Source organism: Callorhinchus milii, unplaced genomic scaffold (genome assembly GCF_018977255.1).
Source record: "Callorhinchus milii isolate IMCB2004 unplaced genomic scaffold, IMCB_Cmil_1.0 Scaffold5, whole genome shotgun sequence".
Taxonomy (NCBI): domain Eukaryota; kingdom Metazoa; phylum Chordata; class Chondrichthyes; order Chimaeriformes; family Callorhinchidae; genus Callorhinchus; species Callorhinchus milii.
In genome coordinates this window covers 52,290,431-52,316,292 of record NW_024704746.1, presented here as the reverse complement: position 1 = coordinate 52,316,292, position 25,862 = coordinate 52,290,431, and the positions used below count along the sequence as shown (strand labels likewise).

At 43.1% G+C, this 25,862-nt stretch overlaps 1 protein-coding gene across 5 annotated transcripts in view; it reads right to left on the bottom strand.

Moving 5' to 3' along the window:
* Nucleotides 1-25,862, bottom strand: part of LOC103186225 (TUB like protein 3) — a 78,164-nt gene that overhangs the window by 38,116 nt on the left and 14,186 nt on the right. For all 5 annotated transcript variants that reach the window (XM_042335311.1, XM_042335313.1, XM_042335312.1 and 2 more), the window contains exon 2: nt 8,884-8,935. In XM_042335311.1, coding sequence (XP_042191245.1) covers nt 8,884-8,935 — 52 coding nt within the window. The remainder of the gene's footprint in view (nt 1-8,883; nt 8,936-25,862) is intronic.

The window sequence follows — 25,862 nt, the reverse complement described above, 5'->3', positions numbered from 1 at the left end:
TTGAGGTGTTTCAGAAAAGGTCTTCTAAGTATTTTCCTATGAGTTCACTTAACACATAAAACACCAATGAGTGGAGCCAACTAAAACCAATAATATATAAGGGAGGGGAGAATGGATTCTGGAGAGCTCATTTTTATTCAATGAACAGAATTAATCAGAAGTGAAGATGCCTCTTACAAGCAGCCAAATGCACTTGTTTTGCATGGATCACGTTAATGGACTCTTGTTAGGAAAGTGCTGCAGAGAAATAAAGGACCCCCTGTGACAACAGTACCCGTTCTATTCCCTTTTATTTACAGATGCTTTGCAGAACTGCAGCTGTGCAAAGAACACCATGCTCCTTATAAAAAGTTTCTTAGGCCCTTTCATCTTTGGCTCTCTCAGGATGCAGGAAGACAAGTAGTTTTTCTTTTAACAAACAAAAAGGAACCTGAAAAATGCTAACTAATTTAGCCACCAAAGCAACTTTGTGTTCTTGGAAGATTAACTATGCAAAATGATTAAATGTCAGCAACAAGAGGCAGCAAATTCCGCTTCACTTCAGCAAGAATGATGGGACAACTACTGTCTTCTCTCCATCAGCCGAGAGAGATACTAATTGAGGGCATTGTTGCTTGTGTTGGTTTTTTTGGGTCAGCCGGTTGAATATCAGATACATTCGAAATCCATCACCATGCTTGAGAGTATGCAAACCAAACCGAGAATTCCATGCATCTAAGCTACACCTGGAAATTCCCATGTATTGGAATGGAATGTGCACTCACTCTGAAGGGATGCATTCTGCTTCCCTCTAACCCTTCCCCCAATTCCAAAGAGTATTGGGCCCAGGTTGGCAAGAGCCAAGGCTTGAGGACCCCAGATTGCTGTGCTGCTGGAGTCTAACCAGCTAAATAGACCAACAACAAATTACATTTGTAAAGTGTCTTTCATGTCGGGAGGAGGTCCCAAGATGCTGGACAGTCAAGTATTTGCACCCGAACTAGAAGTTGGGATCAGGTAGGTTGCAAGGCAGGAAGGGTGGGGGTAGGAGGGTGACCGAAGGCAGGGTCGAAGAGGAGGGTCTTAAGACAGGCCGTGAAAGGCGCTCTATAAATATAATTTTGTTGTTGTTGTTGAAGGAGGAAAGGAAGGGGCGAGGCGAAGGGACTGCAGGATGGAGTTCCAAAGAATGGGGGCAGAAAGTCTGAATGCTCGACCACCGATGGTGGAGCAGGCACAGCGAGGACATGGGAGTAATCCTCTGAGTGGAGGAAGGTCGGTATTGATACGTTTTATACATTTGGCCATAGGGCTCTTGACCACCATAGATGTCTCATTCAATTTCCTCTGCGGACTCTAGACTGTGGCAGTTGCAGAAGCCACAGTATTTTTGTCTCCATGCAGGAAATGAATTCTTTCTGAGTATCTCCCTTTCTTCCAGCCTATGTTTTCTCCTTAATCTAATTGAGAAAGACAACGTTGAGTGATCACTGGCTCCAGCATCGACCCAACTGACACAAGCAATGCAGAACTATGTTAGTGGCTCCAGCAGTGACCTAACTGAGCCAGGTGATCTCGAGTGATAGAGAGCATGAGCACTGTCCCATTTGTGATGGGCAATGTTGACCCAACTGAAACAGCTTTCAGTCAGCCACTGCCACCACCAAGCAGTTCCTTCTGACAAAAGAATGGTGACAGAGAATAAGCAAGCAGTTCGCAACATGGTCCTTCATAAACCACGGATCACTCACAATCTATTCAAATCAATTACAGCCATCCCCTTTAATTAAATGCATGGTTTTTGACTCCCAAACTTAAAGATTCCATTTAAGATTCCAGAATCACAATCTAGATTTTGATAACACTTTATTTTAAGGAAGTTGTGAAAAATTAGAGCATATACCAAAGGTCAAATTTCAAAACTGTTTACACACTTCAAAGGATGACAAAAACAAAGGGGAAGTAAATAATAAAAGATCCTTACGTTTAATATTCCGAGTTTCATGTCAGGAGGACATCACAAAACGCTTCATAGGATATACTGTAAAGTGTCATGACCGTGGCTTGTGGCCAAATAGAAAAGGTGTCGTATGAAAATTCCCCCAAAATGTGCTGCTCACCGTTAGGCTGGCAAGGAGTTTCTGGAACCCCCTATCCACTTAAGTGTGAGCTCAAACTATACTCGTAGGTCAAATGTCAACCCAGTGAATATTCTGTTTGGGAGAGAGGGGGTGGTGCAGAGGGGGTTCTCCTTGGAGATGAACTGTCTCCACGGTGATGGGCTTGGCAACAGAATACCAAAATCCAGTTAATCCCATGTGGCAGTCTTGATATTCCAGTTCCTGAGCCAGGCGAGTCTACCGTCTTTTTCTCACAATTACTAGAGCTACAAACATGAACAGGAACTTTAACAAGGGACCAGATTTACAGAATCTCATGATCAAGCAGTTTACCACTAAAACAACCATGAAGTGAATGACCAACTTTATTCGGGGGAATTGTTGGCCAGGACATTTTCAAATTGTGCCATGGGATCTTTAAAAATCCTGCTGAACAGACACTTCATCTGAAGGTTGGCACCTAAAACAAATCGGCATTTCCCCAACAATGTATTGGAGTGTCAGTCTAAACGGTAAGTTCAAAGATCCATTCAGACCTTGAATCCACAACTTTTTTATTACAAACTGTATTAATTGCCTCTTAAGTGTTTTGAGAGATTTGGCCATGTTGAGGCACTGTAATAATGTTAGTAGTTTATTACTCACTGACTTTCTTTTTTACCGTGTGAAAACAGACCTCACAGGGCCATTACTTTAACCATGGTCTAAGCCAGGGGTGCACAATTATTTTGGCTGGCGGGCCACTTCACGAGCTTTGGTAAGCTTCGTGAGTCACAAACTTAATATAGATGCAAAGGCTTAATAATAGCTCAAAATCAAGTTTTACACTTGTACACGCATAAAATAAAGTCTACATAATGCACATTCATTAAAATTAGGTTAAATCAAAACAACTCATTGAGCAGACGTTTATTCAATATTGATTCATTTAGTGACATATCGATGAGAATGTGAGAAGCTCACTCAATGGGAAGAATGAAAGCGCTGTTGTGCATTAACCAGACAATTGAAGTCAGGCAGTCTCCGTTGTTGCAATGCGGAGCACTGCTGCAATGTGGTCATCAGTCATCACAGATCTATGTTTTGATTTATTGAATTTCATCACAGAAAATGTCTCCTCGCAAAAGGATGTTGATCCAAACAGCACAAGCATCCTCCGGGCATGAGCCTTTATTTTTTGAAAGGTATATTCATTGAGAGGCATAAAAACTGGGAAGCGGCACTGATTTGAATTGCTCCGCAAGCAATGGATCACATTGCAGGTCAATAAGCTTGAATTGGAGGTCAAATGGGGCTTTGTCAATATCAAATGATAAAGGTGAAGAGACCAAAAATTGAAATCCTGGAATTGGCGAGAAAATTCGGCATTTAGGTCAAGTAGTGACGAAGTTTACTTTTTAAGGCTTTGATCGCAAATCTGCTGCAAAGTTGGAAAGTGAACGAACAGCCTGTTTCTTATCTGACACGATAAAATAAATAATTTTGTCATAAATGACTTGACACTGCAATATAAATTGTGCACAAAGGCCCCCTTCCGTTGCCGTTGAGGATCTCTTGGTGGATAATGCAGTGTAGAAAAACAATATTCTGTTCTGGATTTGTTTCTTTGACTTGATCTTGAATTCTTGTCAGTAACCCAACATTTGCCTGTCAGATTTGGGCTGCCATCGGTGGTCACATTCGTCAATTGTTTCCACTCCACTCCTAACTTTATGATACACTTATTTACTGCCTCCAAAAAGTGTTCTCCAGTTGGCCTATCTTTCATTGACTGCATTGATGCCAATTCTTCTGTGAGCTCAAAATGTTTGGTGATACCTTGAATAAAAATTATCAACTGGGCTGTGTCTTTGACATCACAACATGCAAAATTGCTTACTTTATTTTTTAACTGCAGATACAGGTTCTCAGAGATATCCTCAACACGTCTCACAATAGTTTGCCTTGACAAGCTAACTTTCTCGAACTGTTTTTTCTTGTCTGGGCATAAAATCGAGGCGGAGTCAACCATACATTCCTTTATAAATTCTCCTTCAGAGAATGGTTTGCTGTTCTTGGCGATTTTGTATGCAATCACGTAAACTCACTCTTGTAATCTATTCCTGGGACGCACATTGTTTTGTGAAAACGCTTTGCCCTTTTTGCATTCGAACAACCATCTCATCAGCTTTCTTTCCTTTTTCTTCGGCAGAAATGTTCTTATATTTGCAAACAAGTTTGCTCTCAAAATGGCGATTCAAGTTGTAGTCTTTGAGCACTGCCACACCTTCTTTGCAAATTAAGCACACAGCTTTTCCACCACACTGGCAAAAAAATAATTAAAGTTCATTCTTTGTTGAATATTCAACCTTAGTATTGATGTTCTGTGGCAGTAAGGCTCATGCTCATGCCGTGGCCTACACTGTAAATCAGCTGCGGTTACTGTGCGCGAGTTTGAAAATTTGCCGATCCGTAAATTTCTGACATCAGCCGGATTCAACACTTAAGGGAGTGTGCGCACAACTAAGCAGAGTGACTGGCTGATGTTCCCAGTCTGATTGAAATGCAAAATTTGTGGAGAAAAAAACTAACGACATTAGCAATTAAAAATCGATGCTGTGACAAAAGTAAGAAACGTAAGGGATGCATTTAAAACTGATTCTTTCTGGGACTGAACAAACTATAATTTTTTCTATTGCTAGACACAATGACGGGCTGGATAGAATCATTTGGCGGGCCGGATAAGGCCAGCGGACCGTATTTTGCCCACCCCTGGTCTAAGCTGACACTCCAATGCAGTGCTGGGTGTGTGTTGCCTTGTTAGAGGTGCCTTGCTTCAGATGAGGCGTTAAACCAAAGTTCCATCTGCCTGTTCAGGTAAATATTAAAAGATCCTATAGCACTGTTCGAAAAGAGAAGGAAGCATCTCCCATCGTCTTGGCCAACAATTCCTTAAACAAAATTGGTCACTCACTTCATGGTTGTTTGTTGGACATTGCTGTGTTCAATTTTGCTGTTTGCTCTACAAATACTCCATTTCAACAATAAAGCCTGTGAAGCACTTTGAACATGGTAAGGAAAGGTTATTAGGGCCAAAGAAATTAGCTTTGAAAATATGTTCTGGAAATTACAAAGCCTGGCCAGCTCCTTCAGGACGTCAGTCTGAATCAGATCCCCAAGTAGTGCTTGAAGTGTTAACACCTCAAGTTTTAAAAAACAGATGGGAGAATACTTCTGAAATCTGCCTTACCTTTTCAAGTGACATCCTCCAGAATAATGCGGCAGTCACAAACAGTTTGAGCACCAACGAGAATAGATTCAGCTAAATCAAGACTGCAGGACTTGCTGTTTTTGAGGGCATTGAGGACAGCAGGGTGATGGAGCAGAATCTGCCTCTCTCTCACTTTTTCTTTTCTCCTTTCCTATCAACTGACAGCCAGCTGCACATTTCAGTCATCTTATTACTTGAAAAACCCAGGCTTCTTTTCCAGCATATCCAGCCATAGCCACAAGTCAAGAGCTGGAGCGTTCCATTTCAAAGACAGGGGTAGCACTGACAACATGCAGAACACTCCATTTACTTGCTTGCAGCAGCTTTCAAATACACACAAAAGCAGCAAAACACAGTTTTCATATACAATGCTCTTCAGAGAATTTCCTTTGCTGTAGTTTGATCTCAAAGCTTCCAAGACAAACTTGAAGAAAAACTGAACCCAGCTCTCAGCCTCCAATAAAAGGAAAAGATTATTCCCTCTGATTTGTAAATTGGCAATAAAGGGAAGAAAGAAGCTTGGCAACTGCAACAAATCAGTGATTAAGAACACTGAGTGCGCAACATAAAAGCAGCCATCTCTAATTGTTCAGCAGTAGTTTATATCAGAATAATTCTCCCTTTTTCCACCCCAAGTGAGAAAGGTAGAGTCCTGTAGCATAGTGGTGAGTGCACTCATCTCGTAAGCGAGAGGACCCAGGTTCGATTCCCTGGCAGGGCAAAAACTTAGGCAAGTTTCCTTACTCCATACCCCGCTGTTTACCTAGCAGTAAGTGGGAATCCGGTTGTTAATTGATTGGTGGATCACTTTACAGAGATAATCCTCCCCACAAAATAATAATTTGATCAAGAATCCTCGACTGTTTGTGGAACACTGCTGTGCACAATAGTTAACGTGTTTCACACGTAATATACATTCAACTCACTTTACAGTATATTCTGTGAAGCTCTTGATTATTATTATTATTAAGATAATCATCTCACTGATTCTGTCACAATCTGCTATGCCCAAACTCATGACATGGAGATTGTTGTGTTTCCAGATGATTGTTTAAAGAATACCAGTTGCATTCTCCTGAAAACATAATAGAGATACAGGTTTGAAACCAGTCTGTCAATCTCTTTCAATAAAGGGCAGTCTTTCGCCTGGTTTTCAAGGATTGACACTAGATTTTGTAATTGTGTTGCTTCTTTCTCTCTCTCTCAGATATTAACAGTGCATTGAGCCCATCCATCTTTAATTTTAGTATCCAAATGGTTTCTGTTTTGAAGGTTTAGATACCAAAAATTCTCAATCAAATGAAATATTGACTGAAATATTAATATGAAATAATAATTCAAAGGAGACAAAACAAAACTGAAGTGACCAGCACCTATAAACAACTCTAATAATATAAATGCAATCTTGGTTTGTGTGATCATATGAAGGCTGCCAAGAAGAAGTTCTCAACTTGCTGAATAATAGATATTACTGTCAGCTTTGACCACTCGGAAGACCACCTTCAAAACTTCAAAACCAACTCTTACCCGGGGTTAAGGTTATGATATTACATAACATCTCTCCACAGCTATTAATATCAATTAAAATGCTCTCCCCCCCNTCCCTCTCTGCTGCCCTGGAGTCATCTGAATTCCTCACACTCTGGGCTTCCTCCTGCAATGACTTATCCTTCTTGGTCACTCTCCTCCAAACTCCCTCTCTGCCACTCTCGATGCCCTTGGCCCCCTTACCTCCCAAACTGCCTCCTACACACGCAAGATACCCTGGTACACCGGCCACCTCTGCTCCCTCAAGGCACAGGTATGTGCTACCGAACGCACCTGGCTCAAATCTAATTTAACGGTCCATCTGGCTGGATCACATCAAAACTTACCAACCCGTCCTCGCCTACGCCAATAGTCAACTTCAACTGTGCGGAGATGCTGGACTTCCTCGAGACCAAAATCAAGGGGATCTATTCAGCCGCCTCTGCTAGCCTCTCCCCATCTCCACCTCACACTCCGGCCCCTACCCATACCTCCCTCCTTCGAACCAGTCTTCTCCTCATCTCTCACCACCATCATAACCCATATGAAACCCACCATCTGCTCCCTACCCCTCTCCTTATCTACCAGCTCCACCTCTTTGCCCTTCTACTCACGGACGTCAACCTCTCCTTGTCTACTGGCACCGTTCCAACTCCATTAAAAACAGCCATCATCACCCTTTCCCTGGATCCATCTCTGCTCTCAAATTACCACCCCATCTCCAACCACATTTTCCTTTCCAAGCTCCCGGAACGGTCCATTGCTTCCCAGCTTTGTTCTTTCCTGTTCCGCCACTCTCTGTACGAACCCCTCCAATCAGGTTTCCGTGCTGCCCAAAGCACAGAAACAGCCTTGGTCAAAGTGACAAATAACATTTTGTCAATCTGTGAAGGGCTCCCTCTGTCTCCTCGTCCTCCATGACCTCTCTTCTGCATTTGATACAGTTGACCACTCTATCCTCCTCCACCACATCTCCTCTCACCTTAACCTTCATGGTTCTGTCCTTGACTGGTTCACACCATCTTCACTTTGTCTCCACAAACAGTTTCTCTTCCAGCTCCCACATGTCTTGTGCAGTGTTCCTCAGGGCTCTGTCCTTGATCCCTTCTCTTCAATATCTACATGTTCCCTTTTGGTAACATCATCCGCAGATGTAGGGTCAACTTCCATATGTATGCAGATGATACCCAACTCTTATCTCTCTGCCTCCACCCTCGTCCAGGACCACTGCTGTCCTAACAGAATATCTGTCAGATATCAAGTCCTGAATGAGAGCTAACTTTCTATAGCCGAATGTCAACAAGACCAAGGGCCTTCTGATTGGTTCCCGTCAGTGCCTCCACACCTCAGGCACTGGCAGCATCTCCTTCCACGGATGCAAATTCCACCTCACTGAGCCAGTCCGGAACCATGGTGTCTTGTTTAACCTCAACTGTCCTTTCTATCCCACATCCATGACATGACCCTTCTGCCTTTCCCCACCTCTGCAACATCACCCGGCTCTGCCATTGTCTTTCCCCTTAAGCCACTGAGATCCTCATTCGCACATTTATTACACCTAGGCTCGACTTCGCCAACTCCCTGCATGTCAGCCTTCCCAACTCTTCCCTCCACAAGCTGCAGATCATCCAGAACTCTGCAGCTTGTGTCTTCTCTCGCACCAGGCTCCGTGACCCCATCAACTCCACCCTCGCCCAGCTCCACTGATTTCCCATCCCCCAGAGGAGAGAGTTCAAAATCCTTATCCTCGCCTTCAAGGCCCGCCATTGCCTTGGTCCTTCCTACCATTGTGACCTGCTAATCCTATATCAACCTGTTCGCTTCCTCCGCTCAGCAGGCTCCAGCCTGTTCCATGTCCCCTTCTTATCCTTCAAGAATACCCACCTACCATCTTTCCATCATAACATCAAGCTGTTTTTTAAATGAGTCCAGCATCCTGGCACAACCACAGTTATTAATCAATCAGTGAACAAAGCTTTCATCTCTCTGCTTAACCTAAGTGATTACCTGTTTTTCCAGCTTCTGCTGTCGAAGGCTTGCATTTTCATCATCAAGGACACTGAAAGAGAAAGAGGCCTTATTACTTCAGAGTAACCCAAGCAACAGCAGATAAGCCACGCAGGCAATAACATTCATTCATTCCCCATTGGAGTATCTGTCTGGTTCACACTGGCTTTTGTTTGAGGGCTGGCACAGAAAATGCTGCTCCGCCTCTGCTCTCATCCTCCTGCAGGAACTGACAAACCTGCTATTCATTTTCAGTATTACAATGTCTGCCAACATTGCTGCGCTCAGATCACGAGATACCTCACTGCCTCAATCGCTGTCTCACTCCCTGCCCATGAGAGCAATCGCTTCTTGGCCTGAAAAGTCCTATGGATAACTGTTTACAAAGTTTTATAAATTCGCACAGATTTTTTCCGATACAGTACTGATTCATCATGAGCCCATATCAGGCATTTGCTGGCACGTGTCTCTTTTGAAAGGAACAAGTTCAAAACATTTCTTTTTTTAATTTTGAGGTAAGAAATCTGAAACGTTGACTCACCAAACCTTTTCAAAGAGTAAAGAAACCTGCTGCTTAAAAGTGATGGAAAATCCTGTTTACCAACACTGCACAAGCTGCCGTTAAAATAAAATGGGAAAACTGTGGTGTAAAGGTACAGGATACTGCTTGGGCATTTATTTTATTACCTGTACAAGATCCATCTGCTTGATTGTCTTGAAAACATAGGATAACAAAGAAAGGGAAAAAAAGTGGGAAAAACTTTGGGGAAGAAAACAATGACATCCGATACAGATATGGATGGCTCAGTAGAACGACAACTATATGGTGTCTCAAGCTATAAAATCTGAACCGCTGTAATTTCAGGAAGCCAGCACTTCCTGCTGTTGCTTCCTGTAGCAGCACACGATTAATGGTTGCACAGTGACACACAGGATGTTTTGTGAAATTAGTTGCACCCCCAAATATAAACAAAGCAAATGTGGAGAAGCATTGATCCAGGAGCCGAGACCTGTTTACTAAGAAGATCAAGGTCAAAAGCTTCCCAAACTAAAATACATAAATTATTTGAAATCTTGTCCCTCTGCAATACCGTCAGAGGAGACTCGTCTTCCAGCAAAGCGATTCTGTCCAGAGCAAGCTTCTTCAATCCTGTTGTTCGCACACATTTTAAGGACTTCGGAAACCATCCAAGCAGCCAACCTTGTTCAAATTGAGTTGTTAATAGGAATTGGTAAATGGCATCGGGATTAAAAGGTCTGCTAAAAACTGGTGGAATAGAATTAATGGGCTAAAAGGCTCTTCCTCTTTTCCAGTGTTTCTATGATATATGTTGGTCCAGCACTGACAATATTATAGCAATGTTACCTGATTTCTGTGGGCAGAAGAGGTTAACTGGAAAAGGCTGAAGATGTGTGGACAATGCAGTGAAATCGAGATGGTTTCTCTGTAGGGCTCCATTTTAAATATGTATGGTAATACTCATATCTATGGATTTAAATACAAAGTTAACATGACCCTCAGAATGCTTTCAGCTCCAAGGAAATGATGGCTTCAAGCCAAGTAGATATTAAATTGTGATATGCACGCACACACAAACCTCGCCCAAGCCGACATTACAATACAATTTTCATTTATGTAGCATCTTTCACATCAGGAAGACTCCTCAAAGCTCACTGAGCTGCTCACTGGGCACCCAAACTGGGGGGTGGGAGCTAAAGAGAGTAGGAAGTGGAAAGATGACCAAAAGAGTGGAATGCTTACTTCACACGGCCATCCTGTGGTGATAGCAATATCAACAATACAGAATGATTCACTGGTGCATAGCCAGTGGATGGCAGTGTAATAAGTCAGGAGAGCTTCACATTCCTTACAAACCATGCAGTTTATACATGCAACTATAATTTGTCTCCTGACCTCTCTGCAGCATTACAGTGCCACCCACTGGCTACTCACCAGTGGAGCCCTCAACCAACAACAATTTACTTTAAAATAGCCCCTAGATGTCTCAAAGCACTTCACACAGCTGAATGGGAGATGGAAGAAGGGAAGAGGTAGTAAAAATCATAATCTAAAAGATATAGGTCTAAGGGTTTTGAAGGTTGGGGGGCTAGGGAGGGAGGACGGAGGCAGGGAACAAGACAGAAGTCATCTGACTGTCAATTCCTTCCCTCATTATTAAATACTGTGGAAGCCGATTTAGCCAGACGGCGGGTAACCTCAGAAACCAGGTAAATTGGACAAAACGCCCAGTTCCGATTCATTTATATTCTTACCAGTTTTAAATCTGCAGAATAATTTGTATAACAATCTGCTTAATCTGGACAAGATACCGCGTTGGTCACTGCTGAATGTACTCACTCGCGCCTTCTGTGTCTTGAGCGGCTGATTCAGGTATTAGTGGCTCCAGGATGGAGATGGGAAGAATTAAATTGTGATTAATTGACAGTGAGGGAGGGAGCAGAGGAATGGGGAAGAAACAAGGGAGGTAATGGGTGGTGTCAAATCACGATTGATTGACAGTTGGAACCACTTGTGAATGGGTGGAGCGCCCATCTGATCACAAGCGGTTCCAAGGCTGTCAATCACCTCGGAGCTGCCGCTTGAACAGACATACCTGTTGGGGCCTGGGTTTTAACGGATTTATTTTGTCCATTTGACCTGTGATACTGACTCTAGAAAGAGTAGTTTTACTTCCTCCAAATGCTTTTATGAACATGTTACTTATTCAAACAAGCCATTCATTGTATGTTTCTTGCTCTACCAAAGTCAACAAAGCAGTGTTAGATCACTGAAAAAGTCCAACATATTAACACAAAGGGCTATCCCACATTTTATGCAAAGCATTTGTCAATGCATCCCTAGCAACATGGCGTACGATACTTTTCAAACTATTCCAAATACCAAAGATGAGATCAATTCACCGAAGCTCAACAAAGAAAAGAGCAATCAAGGTAACATTTTGTTTGGTCAGCGGGGTGTCTTGACATATGCGAAAACCCAACATTATGCTTAAGAGTATCTGAACTAAACTGAGTTTCATGTACGTATACCACTTAGACATACCCTGCTTACCTAATTCCAAGAATATTCAATGTAGGTTATACTAATACAAATATTAGGTTGGCAAAGAGCTGAGGCTTGGGACCCCCAGCATGTAGGTTGGGATCCTATGTGTCAGCCTGCCGCACTCTCTGAGTCAGAAGATCGTGGGTTCAAGCCCAAATGAAGACTTGGAATCATATAGTCTAAGATGACACTCCAATGCAGTGCTGGTGGTATGTTGCATTGTCGGAGGTGCCATCCTTCAGATGAAACATTAAACCAAGGTCCCAACTGCCTGATCAAGTGGATTTTAAAGATCCCACAGCAATATTTGAAAAGAGAAGGCAGTTTCTCCCGGTGTCCTGGCCAACATTCCTGCAAATAAAATTGATGGATGGTACAATTTGTATCTGGTAGTTTTAAACTTGGGGAACACCGAACCAAAAGATTAGCGGGTAACATAAAATATATATAAAATATATAAAGAATAAAAGGTTAGTCAAAGGTAGGGTGGGTCCAATTAAGGGTCAAAGAGGAAATCTTCTTGTGGAGGCGGAAGGCATGGCTGATGTACTGAATGAGTACTTTGCGTCTGTCTTCACAAAAGAGGAAGCAGCCAATGCCAAAGTATCGGAGGAGAGGGTAGAGAAATTGGATAAGAATAAACCAATAGGAAGTATTAAAAGGGTTGATGATGCGGATTAATATGACCCTCAGAATTCTTGTTAAAGGCAAATCGTGTCTAACAAACCTGATAAGAATTTTTTGATGAAGTAACGGAAACAGTGGATTAAGGTAGTGCAGTTGATGTAGTTTATATGGATTTTCAAAAGGCGTTTGAAAAGTGCCACATAAGAGACTTGCAAGCAAAATAGATGTCCAAGGTATTAAAGGGACAGTGGTGAACGGTTGTTTTTCTGACTGGAAGAAAGTGTGCAGTGGTGTCCCCCAGGGGTCAGTATTGGGACCACTGCTCTTTTTGATCTATATAAATGACTTGGGTATAGGGAGTACAATTTCCAAGTTTGCAGAAGTTTTCCTAAGCTAGGAAAAGTAGTAAACAGTGAGGAGGATAGTAGCAGACTGCAAATGGACATAGACAGACTGGTAAAATGGGCAGACACGTGGCAGATGAAGTTTAATGTGGAGAAATAAGAAGTGATGCATTTTGTGAGGAAGAATGAGGAGAGGCAACATAAGCTGATGGTACAAAAGGGGTGAAGGAACAGATGAGGTTCATATAAGTAAATCTTTGAAGGTGGCAGGACAGGGAGATAAAGCTGTTAAAAAAGCATACAGGATACTAAGCTTTATAAATAGGGGCATACAATACAAAAGTTAGGAAGTTATGATAAGCCTTTATAAAACATTGGTTAAGCCTCAGCTACTGTGTTCCGTTCTGAGCAAACACTTCAGGAAGGCATTGGGAGAAGTGAAAAAAGATTTACCAGGATGGTACCAGGAATGAGGGACTTCAGTTATCAGGAGAGGCTAGAGAAGCTAGGATTATTCTCCTTGGAGCAGAGAAGGTTAAGGGGAGAGACGTACAACAACAACAAAATTACATTTGTAAAGCGCCTTTCATATCAGGAGGACATCCCAGGGCCCTGAACGGTCAGGGATCAGGACCCGAGCGTGCAGGGGCAAGGTTGGAATGAGGGAGGGCAGTTGGGGTACGAGTGTGGCTGAAGGCAGTCAAAACAAAGGGTCTTGAGTCATGCCTTGAAGGAGGCAAGAGAGGGAGCAAGGAGAAGGGATTGTGGGATGGAGTTCCAAAGAGTGGGGGCAGAGAAGCTGAAAGCCCGGCCACCAATAGTACGATGGGTCGGGCAGGAGGGAGCGGACAGTTTGTTGGGAGTCAGCAGGTCAGAAATTTAGAAGGCAATGGTCGTGGAGGGCTTTGAAAGTGAGGACGAGGATTTAAATTCTATCCTCTGAGGGATGGGGAGCCAGCGGAGCCGGGCAAGGGTGGAGTTGATGGGGTCACGGAACAAGGTATAGGCGAGGACACGAGCTGCAGAGTTCTGGAGGATCTGCAGCTTGTGGAGGGAAGAGTTGGGGAGGCCGAAAGGATGGAGTTTCCATAGTTGAGCCTTGAGGTGACGAATACGTGTATGAGGGTTTTAGCAGCCTGAGGGATGAGGCAGTGGTAGAGTCGAGCAATGTTGTGGAGGTGGAGGAAGGTAAAGCGGGTCATGGCATGGATATGGAGAAAGGACAGTAGAGGATCGAACAAGATGCACAAGTTCCTAACTGGCTTGGTGAGGTGGAGTGTGCAACCATGGGTGCTGATGCTGCCAGTGCCTGAGGTGCTGAGGCGCTGGCGTGAGCCAATCAGAAGATTAAGAAGAGACTTAATAGAAGTTTTCAAAATTGTGAGGGGATTCAATAGGATGTACAAGGAGAAACTACTTTCACTGCTGGCTGTTGGTAACCCGAGGACACCAATTTAAAATAGTTGTTGAAAGAAATAAAGGGGAGGCGAGGAGAAATTTTTTCACACAGAGAGTTGTTCGGATCTGGATTGCATTGCCTGAAAGGGTGGTGGAAGCCGATTCGATAACAAAATTTAAGAGAGAAGTAGATAATTATTTAGGGAGGACAAGTTTGCAGGGCTATGGGGAGAGAGAGGGGACTGGGATTGATTTGGATAGCTCTTTTCAAAGAGCCGGCACAGACACGATGGGCCAAATGGCCTCCTTCTGTGCTGTATAATTCTATGATTCTATCATCTAAACTAAATAAGTCATCACTTTTTCCAAAATCATCATTAATATCTTTTCTAACTACAGCAATTAATTTCTCCAATGCACAATATAAACTAAACTTCAAGATCGAGGAAAGAAAGTTCAAGTTGTTTCAACTAGTTCTTGGTTTGGTATTTGCAAAATAAAAAGGTTTATAATTTGGGTGGGACTTGACCACACTGGATCCACTTCAGTAGTTTGGTTACACTTAGAATTGATTTTTGAGTTTGATTGGTATGGTTGGAAATTATAACAGAAACAAAAATCTATCACATGAGTATCTCCAAAGGCAGTGTGGGTCTACAGATTTTTTTACACATTTTCTTTGTTCTGATGGGATTATGAGAGGCTTTCATCTCACAGCTTTCTTTGAAGTGTCAAGCAGGCCACAGAGAGAGAGATGAAAGACTGAGGTACATTTATAGCTAAGTAGTAAAGGTCAACATACAATCAAGCCTCATTGATTCATCTTAGAATGCAATAGGACCAGCCTTTGCAATGTGGAGTCCTGTAGCTCAGTGGTTAGAGCACTCGCCTTGCAAGCAAGAGACTTGGGTTCGATTCCCAACAGGGCAAAACCTTGGGCAAGTTTCCTTACACCGCACGCCTGATAATAATCCCTCAAGAAAAAAAACAATAATAAATTGATCTCTTCAATCCACGACTGTTTGTGGGACATTGCTGTGCGCAATTGGCTGCCGCGTTTCACCCACAAATATACAGTCAATTCACTTTACAGTATATTCTGTGAAGCGCTTTGAGACATCTAGAAAACGTGATAAGGTACTATATCAAATGCAAGGATTATTATTATTATATTATTATTATTTCAATGTTCTTTAAGAACAAGTTGCTCATTAAATGGCAGATTATTTTTAAAATGCTGTATGCCGGAGGGCAACGATCAGGTTATGAAGAAAAAGACACTTTTCTAGTGCACTACAGGCCAGTCCACCAGGAGTAAAAGCAGCAGCTTCACAGGTATTCAGAAGTACATCAGGAACCACTTGTCCCTCTTGTGTACATTATAACATGTAGCAAGCAGGTGAACAGCTGCGACAACTGCAGTCTAAGTCACTGCAAAGATCTAAGTTACAGGCAGACGGGATCTCAGTTTAATGTTTCATCAAAAAAATGATGGGGAACCTGTACATTCTGGCTAAATCCAAATAACTGGTGCAATTCCTTATTCAGGAATATAAAGGTTGAGTGTTCTCCTTTCAAAGGCTGGTCCTATTATATTCTAAGATGAATCAAAGTGACCAAAGTAACTGATTTGATTACTGTACGCTATAGTTGTTACAGTTGAATAACCCGATAATATGATTCAGTTTATACCAAAAGAGTGCACTTGATTGAAATTGATGCACCGCAGCTTGGTTAAGCTGCCCATATTCCAAACTGAACTGGTTCTCATTGGAAGAAAGATTATACTGGGCAAATATAATACTTCTTGCATTTGATATAGCGCCTTATCACATCTTCCAAGACATCTCAAAGCGGTTTACAGTGTATACTGTAAAGTGATTTGACTGTATAATTTGTGGGCGAAACGCAGCAGCCAATTGTGCACAGCAGTGTCCCACAAACAGGCTTTATCGGGAATTAGTTTGGCTCAGTTGATAGCACTCTCAACCCCAATGGATGTTGAATGTTGTGAATGTGTTGACCCATATTGGGACTTAAATTCACAATCTAATCTGATACTTCAGTGCAGTTCTTGGGCAGTATTGCATTATTGGAGGTGTGATTTTTTGATGAAACATTAAACCGAGATCCCATCTGCCTGTACTCAAATGAACTCTAACGAACCCATGACATAATTCAAAAAGAGAAATAAGTTTCTCCCATTGTCCAAGCCAACAACACTCCAGATAAATTGATCATTCTGCTTCTGAATGACTGATATGGGTAAACTGGTTGTGCATTACTGAATATAATTTTGTTGTTGTTGTTCACCTACAAAAATGTTCACGGCACTTGACAAATTACCTGTGAGTTTAAAGATGCCATGGTAATAGCAGTTTCTCCCAGGTCAAATTGGTCATTCATTTTATGGCTGTTATGGGGCTTTGGGATAATACCCAACACTCAACCTCTCTGCCTCCAACCTCGACTCCAGGACCACCGGTGTCCTCACAGACTGCCTGCGGGACATCAAGTGCTGGATGAGAGCAAACTTCCTCCAGTTGAATATCAACAAGACCAAGGCCCTCTAGCTTGGTTCCCGTCAACGCCCCCATACCTCAGGCTCTGACAGCATCACCCTTCATGGATACATTCTATGCCTCGTGGAGCCAATACAGAACCTCAGCATCCTGTTTGACCCTCAACTGTCCTTCATCCCCCACGTGACCCGTGCCACCTTTCTCCACCTCCGCAACATTGCCCGGCACCGCCACTGTAGATCATCCTGAACTCTACAAAACCATGTCCTCTCCCGCACTAGGCTCCGCAACCCTATCCCCCTCATCCTCGCCCGGCTCCACTGCCTCCCCATCACTGAGAGGATAGAGTTTAAGATCCTGGGCCTCACCTTCAAAGCCCTCCACAGTCTTTGTCACTTCCTAACCCCCTACCAACCAGTCCCCTCACTCAACCCAGCGGGCTCCTGCCTGTTTCACGTCCCCAGTCTTGCCCGACCCACCATTGTCAGGCAGGCCTACAGTCTCTCTGCTCCCACCCTCTGGAATTCCATCCCACAGTCCCTTCGCCTCTCCCCATCCCTTGCCTCTTTCAAGACCTGTCTGAAGTCCCTCCTCTTCAATCATCCTCCTTCCCCTATCCTCCCCACCCTCCACCCTTCCTGATCCCAACTACCAGCTCGGGTGCGGATCCCTGACTGTCCAGCACCTTGGGAACATCCTCCTGACGTGAAAGGCACTAGACGTATGTAATTTGTTGTTGTTGCATAACTAACAAGTTAGCCTACACCTAGACTTTACAGCAATTGCTTATGAAATGCATTGTCACTTCATACAAATGCTAAACTGTCTGTGTTGAAGTCTTGCCATTTGGAAGATGCCCCGAACTGAGTTATTACACTCCAAATATGCTTCTCACACTGCAACCTGTAAGTATCATTTTCAGCACTTGCAACACAAGTCTGCATTACTCACCAAATGTAAAATAACACGGGCCAATCACGCCCTCGTTCTTCAGATTGTACAATTAAGTAAATAGCATACATTAAATAATTCACTGATTATTCTTATACCAGGCAACACCAAAGAATCAACGGGCTTGTAGCAACTTGATAAGCAGTAAACAGGACCAGCTCCTCTTACAAACTCAACACCCCTAAATATAGAAACAATGTACTACCTTTAATTTAACACATCAACAGCTTCTAAAAACATAGGAGACTCCCTTTTGTCGGGGAGACTGCTTGTAATGAGGGGGAGCTCTGTGACTAGTAGGAGGACACTGGCACTGTGATGGGATGGGAAAACAGCAATAACAACATCGAAAAATTACATTTGTATAGCACCTTTCACATCAGGAGGTCATCCCAAGGTGCTGGACAGTCAGGGATCCGCACCCGAGCTGGTGGTTGGGATCAGGGGGTATGGAGCACGGAGAGGGTAGCTGGAAGAGAGAGATCAAAGGTCCGATCGAAGAGGAGAGTCTTGAAACAGGTCTTGAAGGAGGCAAGGGAGGGTGTGAGGCGGAGGGACTGTGGGATGGAGTTCTGAAGGGTGGGGGCAGAGAGGCTGAAGGCCCGCCTGCTAATGATGGGGTGGGCAAGGCGGGGGACATGAAGTAAGCTGGAGCCCACTGAGCACAGAGAGCAGACAGGTAGGTAGGGGTTTAGGAAGTCATACAGGTAGGGAGGAATGAGGTTGTGGAGGGCCTTGAAGGTGAGGACCAGAATCTTAAACTGTATCCTCAATGATGGGGAGCCAGTGCAGTTGGGCGAGGATGGGGGTGATATGTGTATGCAATTGGCTTCCACTTTCCGCGCACAAAATATAATCACTTTACAGAAATATTCTGTGAAACGCTTTGAGACGTCTTGAAGACGTGACAAAGTGATATATCAAATGCAAGGATTATTATAGGGTGGTGAAGCCTCAGGAGAGGACCTGAACTGCAGAGTTCTGAATGATCTGCAACCTGTGGAGGGAGGAGACGGGGAGGCTGACATGCAGGTAGTTTGCGTAGTCGAGCCTGGATGTGATGAACTCGTGGATGAGAGTCTCGGCAGCCTACGGTGAGAGTGGCGGAGCCAAACAATGTTGCGGAGGTGAGGAAAGGTGGAGGTGAGGAAAGGCGGAGCTAGTCATGGCACAGATGTGGGGTGTGAAGGTCAGTTGAGGATCAAACAGGATGTCAAGGTTCCGTATTGGCTCAGTGAAAAAGAGCAGTGTGACCGGATATTATCAAATTAGATTGAGACTCGACCACGCAAACTCACCCCAACTCCTCCCTCCACAGGCTGCAGATCATCCTGAACTCTGCAGCCCGTGTCCTCTCCCGCACTAGGCTCCGCAACTCTATCACCCTCATCCTCGCCCAACTCCACTGGTTTCCCATCACACAGAAGTTACAGTTCAAGCTCCTGGTCCTCACCTTCAAAGCCTCCACAGTCTTGCTCCCCCTACCTCTCCAACTTCCTAACCCCCCTACCACACTGTTTGCTCCCTCCACTCAGCGGGCTCTGGCCTGCTTCATGTCCCCCGCCTTGCTCGCCCCACTATCGGCGTGTGGGCCTTCCACCACTCTGCACCCACCCTCTGGAACTCTTCCCGCAGTCCCTCTGCCTCGCCCCCTCCCTCGCCACCTTCAAGACTCACCTCAAGACCCTCCTCTTCAAACGTGCTTTCAATCTCCCTGCTTCCCCCACCTGCCCTCCACCCTCCCTCACCCCGACCCTCAACTCGGGTCCGTAACTCTGTCTGTCCAGTGCCTTGGGTCATCCTCAAATATTGAAAGGTGCTCTACAAATGTAATTTTGCTTTTGTTGTTGTTAAATACAGTAATTCGGCAGCTCAATGGATTGAAAGTGCCAATGCCGGACTTATCAGCTCGCTTGGGTAAATGGTGAGGAAAATAGGGAAAGATAGCTGATCATTTGACTAGACACTTATGGGGTATGGGCGTGAAGCAAGCCAATTAGCGGAGTGGATGGAATAGCTGAGAGAAAGGTATACAGGGAATCATACAGTAAGTGTAAACTGTAAAGTGAAGTGATTGTGTGTTTTATGAGCGAAATTGGGGCAAGGCCATGAAGGCATTTGAAGTTATGGACGAGAACCTTAAAGTTGATCTGCTGAGGGACAGGGGGACAATGGAGCTGAGCAAGGATGGGGGGGGGGGGGGGAGAGATGGGGTGGAGCTTATGGGTGGTTGAGCTCGGCTGGATAGTGAGCTGGAAAAGTCTTGAGGTGACAGGAGTAACTGAGAGTTTTCACTGAGTGGGAGGCGCAGTAGAAGCGGAGGCAGTTGATGTTGCAGAGATGATCAAGCCCAAGTGAAAGGTTTGAAGTTGAGTTGACAGTCAAACAATAGTAAGATTCCACACAAGCACTGTAAGTTAGAGTAAAAAACTGGAGAGCAGTGTGGTCCCGGAGTCCAGGGTGGAAGCAGGAAGGAGAGCTGAGTGTCATCTGCATAGAAAGATATTGTCCAGCAGAAAAATACTGTTCCAATATCAGGTTTAACTGAAATCAATGCCAAGTTGAGAAATATTTTAGATCGCCCATATTTACAAGAATTGTTCCATTCTATTTCAAAACAGATCGGAGGATATCTGCAAGACACCAGGTGGCTCAACTGTATAAGCAAAAGCTTAAAATGTAGAACACAGCTTAATATTTGAGCATATACTTACTTGTTAATGCAATTAAACAAGTTGTTTATTCACCAAAATACTAAAATATTTAAAAACATAAAGGACTGCCGTTGAAAGTCAAAGGTCATTTTTCAAAATTCTTCCATCTGCCTATATGAGCTCCTGGTCCAGACAGACACGAGTCCTGGGTTAGTTCATCTAACAATTAATATAGCTTTCCTGTTCTATCTGTGCCGAGCCTCACGAAGTACTCAGCCACAATACCACTTACAGGAACATTTCACAGAAGGCATGGGAAGTTTCACCAGCAGTACAGAATGCATCATTGTGTGGAGTCCCGTTTCATTTACCTCTTGTAATCCCAGCTGTTATAGCTCCAATTTCTGCTGTTGTTCAGCCTCTCTATCCTAAGCCAAAGTTAGACAAGAAACTAGCCTGTGAATAGGGGCTATGCTCCACCGGTATGTTTCACAGCTGCAAACTTTTAGCCCAGCCAGCCCCCAATCTTGGCATCAAAGACTATGTGAGTCAACTGACAGACTTGCACAGAGGCAGGACTTCAATATAAGTCAGATCGAACCAGGCAAACAGGACAACAAGAGAATCAGAGATCAGATTGTCAAAAAACTGTCTAGAAGGAGTGCACATTTTACACTGAAACAGGTCACAGACTTTGGGGAGTATCACCATCAAACACCAAGCAGAAAAAGTGAACGAAGAAAGAAGCACTGCTAGACTGACTGTGTTTCTCAGTTTAAAGTTCCCAAATCTTCCACTATAAAATTTACTTCACACTTCAATGTAATGCCCAGCTCTCCGTCTGGAAGCAGATAGTGAAAGTGTTCATAAAACGCAGCAGGGACTTGCACAACAACAGGATTGCAAGCAATAACTCTGGCTAATTTTCAACTGTTGAATTCAGAGATGCTAAGGTCTCATTTAAGCCCAAACTCCAGGCTCAGAGGGGTGAGATCAATAAACTGCATACAATCAAAATCTGTGATTTTTCTGTATTGCTCAGTTTGACACTGGCCAGTGATCTACTAACTAAGTGATTGGGGAGCCTAGTACTTTATAATTTTCCTCTGATAAGTCTGTGATGAAGTCCCATTCTTCCTGGAACTCATTTGAAAGTCCACTGCCTTGCATTTTGTCATATAAACTACAGCCAAGGAATAAAACACCACAATTCACACTCACTAATGGCAGCTGTTTTTGTCATAGCTCTCCTTTGGCAGGCAGTTCATTTTTCTCCCTTTCACTTCCACGTGTCATACCCTGTGCCCAGCTGAGAGTACAGGCTGCACATGACTGCCCTTGAGCACTCTATCTTGCTACTTATGGAAAAATATCATAAGCATCAGAAACCACAAGTGTGGAATAGTTGGTATAACCATCTGTGCTGTATAAGTTACGACTTACAAACAGTGCTACCTCCTATCACTCCCCCAAACGGAAATTTAGTAACCAAAATATTAATGTCAATGTTCTGGAAAAAAACCTGAGATAAGACATTGCATTTTAATTGAGCATTATATAAAATTCCATCTTTTGGATTAGACTTCGAATCGAAAAAGACGTCTGTTAAAGATCCTGTGGTAATATTCGAAAAGAGAAGGGAGTTTCTCCTGGTTTCCTGGTCAAAAATCCCCCAAATAAAATTGGTCACTCACTTCAGTTGGGACATGGCTATGTGCAAACTGGCTGCCGCCTTTCTCTCACAAAAATACAAAGTCACTCCACTTTATAGTATACCCTATGAAGAGCTTTGAGATGTCCCAACGATATGATAAGGCACTCTATCAAATGCAAAGATTATTATTAGAAAATGCTCCAGCACAAAAGCAGGCCATTTTGACCCATCAAGTCTTTAGCTGCTTTTTTTTTTGCTAAATGAGCCACCAAATCTAATCTGCTCACTCCCCACACCAAGTAAGTGACCTCGTTTTCAAGTGACCAGCGTATATCCTACTCATGAAAATTATATAAGGTGTTCATGGGAGGTGTCGGGACAATTTTAAAGTTATGTGCTAACGGACGTTTGAAGAAGTTATAAGTTGCACATCATATTTTTCATTATTTGCAAAAGTGCCATTTTCTTTCAGACTCCCTAACCTCGCCACAAGTGAAATCTAAACTAGGGAAACCTATCTCCACAATCCCAAACCCCAAGAAGAACATGCAATAATGCATGTTATCACAAACGGCCGCACACTTCTATTGACCCAGGATATGTCCAACACTAGGACAGTGTATTTGTTTGAGGTACGATACAATTGACATTTGTTTTAGGCCATTCATTTCAAGAGGATATATCTGCAGTTATTACAGACTGCCCCCACATCAGGATGGTATAATTATTTGTACCATTCAATTATTATCCAGTACCCAAGGAAAACTGCAGTGTTGTTATTGGAGACTCCAAAACTGGAACAGTGTCGTTATTTTGGGATCCCACATCTCAGAAATAATGTAGTGTCATTACAAGAAATCTCTAATGCAGGACACTAGTTATTTGAGTACCCATATCTTCAGAACAGTTTAGTTATAAGGAAGTCCTACAATGTTAAGTTGTTAGGGCTCCCTACCAAGGGATAGTTTTGTTACTGAGATCTCGGTCATGCTTGACAGGAATAGTCACAATTCTTTGCACTAGAAATTAATTTTGAACATTTTGTGTGCATTTTCAAGTCTAGCAAAGATCAAAAGATGTGACCGACTATTAAAATAAAGAAATTTTTATTTGATAAAATAAAATCATCATTCCAAACATAAATGTCAACTGTCCATGTCTCTACATCTTTACATCAGGTTTCTGTTCACCAAGATTCATACGAACAAAACATACAGTCATTCCACTTCACAATATATCCTGTGAAACACTTTGGGACATCCTCCTGACATGAAAGGTGCTATTCCAAGTGCAAGGATGATAAAAAAGCTTTTGCTTAGGATTGCACTCCAACTCGGTAAGGATTTCCCAGGCATTTATAACTGAGCTACGTGTCCATTTCTTACTGTTGGATCTTGCGGTTAAGAGATGGGCGATTTCTACTTCTATATTTCGGACTCATGTTATCAATGAGACAAGCAAAAGACACTGCCAAATGTCTTAAAAATGTTGAGTGGTGTGTGCAATTGCATGGAATTTGATCCATCCTTAATGAGTAATTGAATAAAAATATCAGATAAACTAACAAGCGTTTATAGATCAAAGCTAGCTCAAAAATAAAAATGATTAATCCAATATTCTTTGAAGTGACATCCACTGCAGCGCCCATTTCCCCAGTCTTCCACGATGGTTGGTGGCACAATTGAGAACATACCTTTCAAGCAGCAACTCAAAATTGTCAAAAAAAAATTAAAATAAATATAATTCAAAGGCATATTCTGGCATTGCAAAGTATAGTCAGACCCTGTAGTAACAGGCCCCGATCCACCTTCTAGTGAATGGTTGGCTTCCAGGGGCACAGCTCAAAGGTGCTCATAACTCACCACTACTACTCATGACACAACAACCACTGGAAATGTTGACGGAGCAGTTTCTGGTTTCCTGCATGTTGTGCACATGTATAGATTTCAGGAAGTGACATCAGTGGTAACCTAACAACCTGCAAGCACTGATTGACAGCTATTTTAATAATGCGCCCAATTGTACATGAAGTCTGATTTTATGGACCCAATTCACTGCATAAGGGAGTTATTTAACAGGACCCCAACTGTGTGGAGACGTCTACTATAAGATACACAGGCAATGCCTGCATGTGATGGAAAGAAATAGGGCAAATTGTCTGCTCAGACAACAGAAGAGGAAATGTCAACCAGTGAGCGCTTACATTAAGATGCACCTTCATGGAGTTTTCAGCAACAAGCTGTCTTCACTTCCTGCCCCAGAGAAGGAAGACACGAGTACGTCTGAGAAGCTGCCACCAATTTTTTTGATTTTTTTTCTGTGTCTTCTTCCCAAAGCCCACCCAAATCTGGTTCATTAATAAATGTACCCATTTTCACTCCTTACGAAACTGGCTTCTTCCTCCTCTGTGTCCAACTTTACTTTCATAGAAACAGGAATAGGCCATTCTGCCCCTCAAGCCACTTTGAGACGTCTTGAAGACTTGATAAGGTGCTATATCAAATGCAAGGATTATTATTATAATATACTTGAAGCATCATTTTGTGGAGTCCTGTAGCTCAGTGGTTTGAGCACTCGCTTTGCAAGCGGGAGACCTGCGTTCAATTCCAGGCAGGTCAGGGCGAAACCTTGGGCAAGTTTCCTTACTCCACACGCCTAATAATAATCCCTCCAAAAACCCAAAACAATAATAAATTGGTCATTTTCAATCTACGACTGTTTGTGGGACATTGCTGTGCGCAATTGGCTGCCGCGTTCGCCCATAAATATACAGTCAATTCACTTTACAGTGTGTTCCGTGAAGCGCTTTCGGACGTCCTCCCGACGTGAAAAGCGCTATATCAAATGCAAAGATTATTATTATTATTTCCTCTCCTTTATATTCCAGCCCCCTTGAGCATTTTGATAACTTTTTGTATCTTTCTGTGTTTGGAAGGTCCTTGCACTTAATTATAATAATTGAGTTATTGAGACTCTCTTCGAGAATTATAATAATAATCCTTGCATTTGATATAGCGCTTTTCTGGACGTCTCAAAGCGCTTCACAGAATATACTATAAAGTGAATTGACTGTATATATTTGTGGACGAAACGCGGCAGCCAATTGCGCACAGCAGTGGCCCACAAACAGTCATGGATTGAGTGACCAAATTATTATTATTATTTTGAATTGATTATTCGCCTGGAAAAGCAATATGCCAATCGACTTACAACCAGGTTCCTACATACTGCTAGGTGAATAGAGGAATGTGGAATAAGGAAACTTGCCCAACATTTTGCTTTGCCTGGGAATCGAACCAGGTCCTCTTGTTTGCGAAACGAGTGCTCTAGCCACTGAACTACAGGCCTCCACTCCAATTCCTGGTCCCTGCCTCAGGAAGTCAGTCAGAAAAGATTTGTTTTTGAATCGTCTGCAATATTGCAAGAGTCTGCTGAATGCAAGCAGTCACCTGCCTATAATTAGCACAAAATTATTCCCATCACTCAAACTGCCAGCATTCCTTCTCATTGAGTCTCCATTCAATACATTCCAAGTTTTCACTGATCCAGGAGAAAGGCCACAGTTGCTAGTCAACACAACGTGATAAACTCTCCAGAGCACGTAGAGGGCAAAACACATCATGAGAGTCTCACTTGTGATATTTTGTAATAGGATTCTTTAACAAGTAATTCAAGTTTTACAAACAGCAATGAGAAATACGTCCAACCTGACTGAAGAGAACTATTGGAGCAAAGTTGCATTTGCCCACCACTGATAATAGT